At 40.3% G+C, this 10548-nt stretch overlaps 1 gene segment (V, D, J or C); it reads left to right on the top strand.

Moving 5' to 3' along the window:
* The first annotated feature begins 6768 nt into the window (after positions 1 to 6768).
* LOC101591235 lies at positions 6769 to 7256 on the top strand. The segment is given in 2 exon segments: positions 6769 to 6850; positions 6936 to 7256. Coding segments are annotated over 2 exon segments (366 nt in total).
* Positions 7257 to 10548: the final 3292 nt, after the last annotated feature.

Below are 10548 nucleotides of genomic sequence, written 5' to 3'. Positions count from 1 at the left end.
GCCTGGGCTGGGACTGGTCCCGCTGGCACAGGGGAGCAGGAAGCTCTCAGCTCACTCACCAGACCTGGGCTAGGACTGGGTCTGGGGGCTCCCAGAACTCGGCAGAAAATCCTACTCGGCGGGCGGGGTGGGGGAGGCACTGCGGAGTGGTGGGTGGTGGCCCAAGGGGCTGGGAGAGGGTCCACCCCACTCTGCGCCTGGGCTGGGACTGGTCCCGCTGGCGCAGGGTAGTAGGAAGCTCTCCACACACTCACTGGACCTGGGCTAGGACTCCAGGTTTCCACTCTTGATCAGGACTGAGCACAGCGAGATCGCAATGGGATTTGGACAGTGCAGGGTTTTCATAAGTGCTGTATTAATAGGTGATTACTGGTAAACAAGAGATAGTGAGGTTGTGGGTGCTCATGAGTGGAATAAATAGCAGACCTGTGTGATAGTTTCTGAGCAGAATGTTTCTGTTTTCAGGTGTGGAGGCCTGGTGCGACATGGTAGGTCCCAGAGACTCTCCTCCTTGTCCTCTAGCTATAACTTCAGTGGCTATTGGATGAGTTGGGTCTTCCAGGCTCAAGGAAAGGGACTGGATTTGGTCAGGGAAAATAATGAAAATGCTGGTGGCACGTATTACCCAGACTCTGTGAAGGGCTGATTCACCATCTCCAGAGATAAGTAGAAGAACAGGAAGTATCTGCAAATGAGCTCACTGAAAACCGAGGACAAGGCCTTGTATTACGTGGAAGGTACACGGTGAAGGGATGTTACTGTGAGCTCAGAGAGACCTCTCTGCAAGGCTGCTGAAAACCAGCAGGGGACACTGGAGATGCAGAAGAACCAAGAGTAGATTTAAAGGGATGTTGTTTTCCTCTTTGGATCTGAGACTTCTTTGCAACATAATACTTCCTTCCAAGTACTCTGATTTCACATTTCAGACCTTACTTCTGATACATCTCTAGACTGCGTTGTTTACATAGGAGAATACATTTTCTATCCTTCATCACTTCACTGATTGAAAACATCCATTATTAATCAGTACACTTCTGTGAAAAAGCACAAGGGCCCATACCATGTTATTATAAATCATTTTCATAAATTGCCAAATGAACACCACTCGATTTAACCATGACTTTTCAGGCTAGCTCTTCCTTCTCTCTCCAGTTAAAGTGAGGACAAATGTGTTTCTTTATGAATTTTCCATTCCTCAAATTGTATAAGCTTCAATTGATAGAGTGACTGTTTTTATCTCCAAGCTGAATACAATTTAAGTTGAAAAGTGGTATTTTGTAAGTGATTTTGCTCTGAGTGCCGGGCACTGAACCCAGGTGTTTTCCATTGAGCTCCAAACCCCCTCAATTTTTAAAGTTTCAAAAACTTTGATGTAAGTCTCACAGAATTGCTATGTTCCACAGGTGTGACTCAGCTTTCAGTCTTCTCTTCTGAGCATTCCATACTGTGGGCTTCATAATGCATAGCCACCCAGCTTGGCTGAAAGCTTGACCTCTATGTCAAAGATTTTATTTTTCAACTGTAGAAGATAATACAGTTGAACATAATGAATATTCCACTAGATTCTGTCCATACTATTGCTATCAATAATGTGAAATCTATATTATTCAGAGGAAAAAAATACTAGCATCTGCTTGACATGTGTGAAATTTCAAAGTGACTATAACTTATTTTTGGAACCAGGAATTGAACTCAGAACCTCGTGCTTGTCTTTCAGGAGCTGTACCATTGAGCTAACCCCTTTGCTGAGGGTTGCTTCTTATAATTGACCCTCTTTTCACTTTTAAAGTACTTTACACAGATTATTTACTTATGCATTTATTTGTATTTTAGGGAAGGGCCTACAGGGTGTTCAGGGTCTCACTACTAGATTAGACTCATAGTGATCTGCCTGTTCACATCCTCCCAAGAGCTAGAATTATAGGCATGTATCACCACTCCTAGTCTCAATTGCTGTCTCAGGGGTCCCTGGGGTGGGGCCAGCACATTTACATAGATTTTAATAAAGAAATATTAAGAGCATTCATTTTATTTTTATGAAAATGGCAAGTTTTTATCACAAAATATTTAGCAAATAACTTAAATCATACACTATTTAGCATAATAGTAAAATAGCACAATGTTACTCAAAATAAAATTTATAGAGAAAAAAACTCTCCATCCCAAAATGGCATAAAGAAGTGCCATAGTATAAAACCATCTATTCAATGAACTAAGAAGGACCTGAAGTATGTACTGACATATATTTAATTAAATGAATAGAGCATTTGAGAATTATTTAAATTGCTTTCTATTTCCTTTTTCTACTTTATCTTCTGATTTGGTCTTTATTTATAGATGTTTATCTTTTTCTTACTGCAATACATCATATAGATTCCTGCTTTGTTATCTAAATGTTGAAATTTCCAGTATTTACTAGTAAATATAACTTCAGAATTATTTATTTATTTTGTGTTTTAAGAACCTATCTCAAAAATTTTTTTAATCATGTGAAGATATTATGAAATGCATACTGACGTTAATTTAAAAATATACCTAGTTTTTAGAGAACAGTAGAACTGAATGAAAAGTACAAAGAATTCCCACACAAGTCCCGCCGCACACATGGACAGTCTCTGCCATGATCAATATCTTCTCACAGAGTGGCACATTTGTGATGTTTGATGAACCTGCATGGATGTGTCATTGTCTCCCACATCCCACTTTTTACACCAGAGTTCACATTTCATGTGGTGCAGCCTGCTTGTACAACAGCATGATCACATGTATCCACCACTCGACATGGTATCCATGCCAAGTGCAGCCATTCACGTAATGATCCTTTGTGTTCTACCTATTTATCCTCTCCTTTCTCCCACCCTCTGGAAAACAGGTCTCTAGGATCTGAGAGTCTGCCTTTTCCAGAATGTCACATAGGTGGAGTCATATGGTGTGTAGCCTTTTCAGATTGGCTTCCTTCATTTTGCAGTGTGCATTAAGGTTCTGCTGTGTATTTTCATAGTTTATTGCTTATCCATTATGAATGTTGAATCATGCTCCACTTTCTGGTTGTACCAAAGTTTATTCAATGACCTATTGATAAACATCTTTTTTTCTGGGAAAATTTTATTATATTTTTAAAATTTTTTTCCATAATTTTATTGAGAAACAAATAGCAGTGAGACAGTTTCATATCAAATTGATAGGACACTTTCAATAATTAACACATTGCATACTCTCTTCCTAGTGTTTAATTGCTGTACAAGATTTGGCCATGGTATCCTATTTACAAACACCATTAGAACAAATCCCTCTATTCATTAAGAGAAAGTAACTATACATCTATCCTAACCATTGAATGCACAGATACAAAATGGACATTCATCTGTATCCCCCCTTTTTTGTTAAGTTCCATTATTTGAATATTGTAGGTGTGTAAATTCAGCAAAATATTCTCAAAGAGTCCAGTAGTCCATAATAGTATTGGGTCTTCCGCTTAACTGGCAACGTCAGAAATTGTTGACCTCAGTCTCCTACAGTTCAACATAACAACATGGCTTTTCTTCTTATATTTCATTTTTATACTTTTATGCTGGATGGTTAAGACCAAGGTAAAGCAAGACCTATTCAACAAGAGTTGTAGCTTTTGGATCTGATAAGTTCAGTGGAATACCATCAGAATTTATGCTGAGATCCTGTACCTCAGATTGTAGATCCTTTGTCAGTGTCAGCCATGTGGATGAGTCATGGCCATTGCTTGGCCAATGTGCACTCTGTGAAAGCTTGAGAGAATGTTTTCTCTCCATGTGACTCTCCTTAGGCACACTCTACATCATCAATAACTTTCTTCTTTGGCCCCATAATCTCCTTGATCAAAAAATGTGGGACAGTACTGCGTTACATGATGTTACCGTACAAGTTCTCATATGTCCTGAGTCTTAATTGACCTTGGAAGGTGAGGGCCAAATTGTTGGCTTTCCTTACAGCCTTCCATTTTCTCTAATTTTGGTCTGCAAACTTAGGTTGTTAACACTCCAGAAGAGAAGCTTATTGTTATTACCATACAACCTCGGCTGATAAGCTTGTACACTGATTTTGTTTCCTTCACCAAACAGAAGAGTGCAGGAACACCACACCTGTTGACACTGAAAGAAAGGAGAGCTGGAAACCTCACCAGGTGTGTCCATCTACCAGCAAGAACTGGACAAGTAAGTAGTGTCTACACATTAAGGGAGGACAGCCCTAGGAAGTAAATGCAACATCCTCAGGGCATCAAGGCTTATGTAGAAAACACAACTGATTATTATATTTCCATAATCTTACATGATTATAAAGCAAACACCATTAACAGCAAAATTGCATGACATGTGTACATGCATAAATCTGAGAAAAGAAGAAAAACCCTCAAGTCATAAGACATTGCAAGCAATCATAATTCCTAGATGCTGTTATTATTGTCCAGGACACTCATATGTGTAATGTGTGCTACATTCTATGAGGCCCACATCCCCTGACCTACCTGTGTAGCAACATGACCCAACAATAGGGCCTCCCCGTGGCAATGAGAATGAGCCCAGCCCTGATGCATCAGTTCTGTACTGGAGCCCAGACCTAGATGCCCTAGTATTTCTGCTCAATGGTGTTATTGAGCACAGGTAAAAGTGTTTAATCTGAGCTTGAACACCTCATTAAAGTTCTTAACTGTAGTTTATGGAAAATAACAGGTCTTTAATATGTACTTGCACCTGAGTAGGATAAACAAGTGACATACGTGGGTTTCCTGAGGAGAATGACTCTGTGTTTGAAGGTGTTGTCTGTGAGGTGCCACAGGCTTATTGAGAAGAGCCCTGATGCAGCCCACTGCATGCTGAGGACACCTTTGCAAACACTGACTCTCTTGAGTCCTTTTCAGGAGCTGCAGAGCGTGCTGTTTCTTCCAGGCTTTGGGGAGGAGAAAATTGGGTTTTGCTAATTAGCAACTGGTGAAGGTAGCCCGTATTATGTTGCTTCCACGGAGGATTTATTGAGTATTCCAGAGACATCACAAGGACATAGTCTTCCTATGAATTATCATTCTGACTACTCAGGGCATGATTATGTATTATCAGAACCAGAGAAACAGTAAGGACACTGCAACAGGCCAGAAAGAAACCTCCTTCAGGGTCTCTGTGGCCAGCAGGGGGCGCAGAGGATCCACTGAGCACCAGGAGATTTCCCAGCATCAGGTGCAGAGAAGGAAGCTGGAGAGGAAGGGTTTCACATCATCCTTTGTGGTTTCCCCTCTGTCTTAACAGTGTGTGACCTGATGAGACGCTGCACACAGAACTTGTAGGTTTAGGCTGTGGCTTCATGAGAGGGTTGAAGGGATGGAATCTGGAGCTCTTCTGGTGCCTACAGGTCCCCTTTATGGGATCACCAGCCCTCTTCCAGGGAAGCTCCAGCTTATTCCTTACCCCTTTCAGGTTTCTCTACAGGGTCAGCAAGAGGCCATCGCTCTAGGACGTGGTCAAAAGATCAAGGACTCACTGAAATCCTCAGGAGCCTCTTGAATACATTTTCTGAGTTGGAGTCACTGTGGCAAACTATCCCTGTCCCAGACAGGGACCCATCTGAGTTTGAGGAAAGGCTAGGTTCTCAGCACCTCCTGTGTACTGCTGCAGGCTGTGGGTAGGTGTGCAAGCTTGAACTGCTTCCTCTCAGGCTTGAGTCCTCCACATTCAAAAACTCATTCAACAGTGTAGCTCAGAATTAATATACACTTTGATAAAGATTTCACTAAATGAGTTTATTTAACTCAGTCTCTCAAAAAGTGCAAATATGGTGTTTTAAGGTTTTGTGTATCTCAGTTGTGAGGGACTGGATCACAGAACATATTCTTTCAATCTGAAATTGTGCAGCATTCTGGAAGACACACGGAGCATGAGCTTCACTGTCTTGTTTTGGTGTTAATGTCAAGAATGGGTTATGTAGCAGACCAGTGGAGGATCACAGCACATGACAGGTATGTTGTATTGTAGGCCTATCAATGGGTAAAGATGAGGAATTCAGGTATCATATATAATTCTGGGGAAACTCCAAAATTGTGCTTTGTTTCATTGTGTATGAGAGCAGAATTTGTGACCCAAATAAAATCAGCCCAAACTATTAGGCAAGATTTAAGAAACCAAATCAAGATTCACGTGGAAATCACATCCCTGATGGGGTCAGGAACTCAGTCACACTCTGCAGATCACAGTGCAGTTCTGAGGAACAATAGTAGAACATATGGGACTTCATCAACCCAGAAAGGTACCTATGAAGCCATCTTATGAGGCTAAAATTAAAACTAAAGGAGCTCTTGGCTCATTCTGAGTACACATGTGGAATTGGCAGTGCTCCTCCCTGAGTGTCAACAATAGGTTCTGTTGATATGTGTACAGGTAGGTAGATGTCAATACACCTGATAAGCATTAGGGACACTGATGGACAAGAAGAAATTCAGGTGGCTTATGGACCATTGAACTTTGCATTCAGAGACCAGAGATTTCCTGTGGTGGGTGGATTCCTGCTGCGGAGCGATCTGTATGCTCCAGTTGTAAGGAGTGTCAGGAGGACATTTCCTCAGGCCTGATAAGTGCATTAATCTCAGGATCTCACTGCTGAATGCCCAATGTAAAATCTCTCCCAGCTTCCAGTTTGGAGTAGATCTATAATTACTAATTTTCCTGCCTCATGAATATGCAAATAATCAGAGACTGCTGAGGTAAATAGGGATGGTCTGTGTACCAGATCATCCTGCAACTATCTGTGGCTTGTCTAGAAACCCCAAGAGCACCACTCCATAACATGGACTGGACCTGGAGAATCGTCTTCTTGGTGGCAGCTGTGAAAAGTAAGGTGATTCCCAGTCCTAGCTCTGAGGAAAGGACCAGAGCTGTCAGGGGACCCTGTCTCCATCTTCTGTCTTCTCTCCTCAGGTGCCCAGGGCCAGGTGCAGCTGGTGCAGTCTGGGGCTGAGCTGAAGAAGCCCGGGGCCTCAGTGAAGGTCTCTTGCAAGGCTTCTGGGTACACCTTCACCAGCAACTACATGAGCTGGGTGCGACAGAGCCCTGGACAAGGCCTAGAGTGGATTGGGCAGATCTACCCTGGCAATGGCAATACTAATTATGCTCAGAAGTTCCAGGGCAAGGTCACCCTCACTGCTGACAAGTCCTCCAGCACAGCCTACATGGAGCTGAGCAGCTTGAAGTCTGAGGACACAGCCGTGTATTACTGTGCAAGAGACACAGTGTGGTAACCACATCCTGCACGTGTCAGAAACTCAGAAGGAAGAGCAGCTGCCTAGATGATGAGATGAGAGAGATGATGAGTCTAAAGATGTGATAAGAAAATTGGTGATGTAACTGAGAAAATGAAAGATAAAAACAGGTTTGCAATCTAATGAGTGGAATGATTGTTTATTATACACTTCAGTTGATCTTTGCTGTGCTTGGTGCTTGCCATACTGCAAAGAAGCTGTTATGGTTAGGATTTTTCACATGGCTGAATGTACAGTTGGTGATTTTCTTACAGTCTAGTGCTGGGATTATGGTTGTGAATTTTACAGCAGTCCTATGTTGAGCAGCTGGCATACAACAGAATGGGATACGAGGGTCAACACCACCCCTCTTACTGCTTTACTTGTTTTCTGTCACCAAGAAATCTCTTCCTCTTCCAAGATGTTTGCTATATTGAGCTGCCAAATATGAACTGAGACCTCTAAACACTGAGTCAAATGAACTTTTCATTCTTTATCTTTGGTTGTGAGGTGTTTTGTCATAGCCATGAGAAACTGAAAAACACAACTCCCTTGTAAAACACAAAGAAGGAAGAAGTCTCTCTACTAATAAGCCTGAAAGAAGTAGTTCCTAGAATATATTTGTGAGGACACAAGCAATATTGTCTCAGTTCACTTACTGGATTTGACCCACAGTTCTGGAATAGGTTTTCTTATTCCTGTTCATGTGGAAAGAAAACCTTTGCCATGTTATACCCATTGTGGAGTTCATCAAAGGATTCAAATTTTTGTAGAAAGTATATGTTTGTGAACTAAATTTGTTTTGAACAAGAACCATTCATCAATTTTGATGTGACAGAATTGCAAAAGAGTTGAAGAAATATCTAAGAGCAAAGTTTCACAATCACATGATATTGTTCTCTTTACTTAGTACAAAATTGCCAGAGTTTTGCTGCCATGTCTGTTTAGGAAAACTCACTAATTTTGAATCTTTATGCTAATAATGAATTTGAAAAAAAAAACAAAAAAAAAACAATGAATTTGATTGCAAAGTGGAGAGATTTCCCAGGTTCCTGTTTTCACCTTACATGTATAACCTGCCTCCCTACTAGGAACTTGTCTACAGTCCCTCTTCGTCTGAGTGGTAGGACCCACAGTGAAACACCAGCACTCCCACAGTCACAGCATGGACATTTCATTCCTTCTGCTGTGCATTCTTGCGATTTGCATAAATGTTTAATTCCCTGCCTTCCCCACAGGATTCATGCATGTCTAAATTATTTAGATGATCACCAGAAGCAGCCATATGGTGCCTTGGGGAAGTAGGTGGCTATTTAGCCGGGCAAGAGGTGGAGCCCTAGAAGAAGTGTGTAAAAGCAGATCACCTGCGAAGAGCCCAGTGGGCCAGGTTGGCTGTTGGGCTCTTTCCTGAGAAATCTCCTTGCATGCTCCCTACACACTTGGGTAAAACTGATGGTTCAAAAGCTTCCTTTTTGAAGCCTTTTGCAGAGGTCCCATCTAGGTCTACAAGCAGTCTTCATCCCCAGGGGAGGGCTGGAGATGGAGCTGAGGGAAGCATCTTAAGAAGGTACAGGAATGCATCATGCTCAGACCAGGAATGTGAGCACCCCATGTTCTAGTCCATTGCTGTCTTCATATAAATAAGATATTCCCAAACAGCCTTCATAGTGGAAGGACCACTTTCTTTTCCCATTGGCAGGGAATGTGTTCCTTAGTCCTTAAATCCTCAGGATTTTTTTCTCCATGTTTGCTTCTTCACATTTCTAAATGATATGTGTCACTTGGTTGTATAAATATGTTTTGCTACAAGCTTACTAAAAATCACTGGAATGTAAAATAAAAAAAAACATTCAAATTCTTATTCTTATTTTTTTTGAGAAATTATTTGGTTTGTTTAAAATGTTTCTTAAGAGAGCTGGCCAGATAGCTCAAAAGATTATATTGGCTGCTTAGGCATACTCAGGGGCCTGCTGCTTGATCCCTGGCCTGCTGTGCTGTGCCCCCCCTTGGGGTGAGTTAAAAGGGCGATTAAGACTGGGTGTGGGGTCTCCTGTCTGCAATCTCAGCACTTGGGAAGCTGAAAAAAAGGAAGGATCACTATGAGTCCGATCTGTGCTGTTAGATGCTGCAGACCCCATACTAATTACCTATAAATAAGTAAATAAATAAACAAAAAATAAAATGTTCCTCATTAGTTTCAGAGTGTAGATGACAGTGTGTTTCTGACCTGGTCAGTTTGGATCTCAATTTCTTAGCTTCCTAGAAATCCATTTTGCACTCTGGTAGCTGAGCTTAGCAAACATGTATTTTGTTTCAGAGAAGTGACTAACAAAGGAGATTATGTATTTTATTAGCGTTAAAATGAAAACATATGATATAGCAATGCTATTTCTAAATTTACCAATTTTACATAAAATTTTGGGGCTGGGGAGATAGCTTAGCAGAAGTGCTTTCTTGGCAAGTGCAAGGGCCTGAGTTCAATCTTCAATTAAAAAAAAAAAAAAGAAAGCACCAGGGGTTTTACATTTTCAGGAATGAAGATGACTTTTCTAATTTATGTAATCCCATTATATTGAAATACCTCTAATGAAATATTGATACTTAATGCCATGTTAGCAGCCAAGTATGTAGCTCAGCTGTTTAGTACCTGCCTTGCAAGCAAGAGGCCTTCCCTGAATTTGATTCCTGGTTCAAAAAATAATTAGTCATATTATGTTAAATATAGTAGTCCTACAAAATCTTAATAATAATTTCAAAATTAAAATAGAAAGATATATTCCTGTATTTGACAGGAAATACAAGAAAAAGAAAAACTTTCAGCAAAGATAATTTCCAGAGGCTCAAAGAGTAGTAGCATTTGTCAGATACTTGATAACAAATATTGCGTAGATAATTACATTACATTTACAGAATAACAATCATATTACAATACGTATGTTACATTAATACTGATAAATATGCACAATAAAACAAAATTTAATGATATAAAAATAATTACATATTTTATTGTAATAATACTGCTAAGAATCATTTTGATGCATAATTGAATCCCTTGTTTTTGTACTACTGGAATCATTTGGCAAACATTATCTTTTTTTCTACTTTTCTTTTTTTAATTCATTTTTTTTAGCTGTCATGTTGATTTTTAATGTGTACCATTTCTAACTTCATATCAATTATTACTACACTCTCTATAAAACAAAATTTTTCAAAATAATTGTCTAAATTAATGTAAAACCACAGATGTAATTCCAAGCTTAACAAGCAACAAACAATTCTGGTACACAGATCTG

The sequence above is a fragment of the Octodon degus genome, unplaced genomic scaffold (genome assembly GCF_000260255.1).
Source record: "Octodon degus isolate 3935 unplaced genomic scaffold, OctDeg1.0 scaffold00255, whole genome shotgun sequence".
Lineage (NCBI taxonomy): Eukaryota > Metazoa > Chordata > Mammalia > Rodentia > Octodontidae > Octodon > Octodon degus.
The sequence above is the reverse complement of the archived record's forward strand: the minus strand, read 5'-3'. Positions and strand labels throughout refer to the sequence as shown.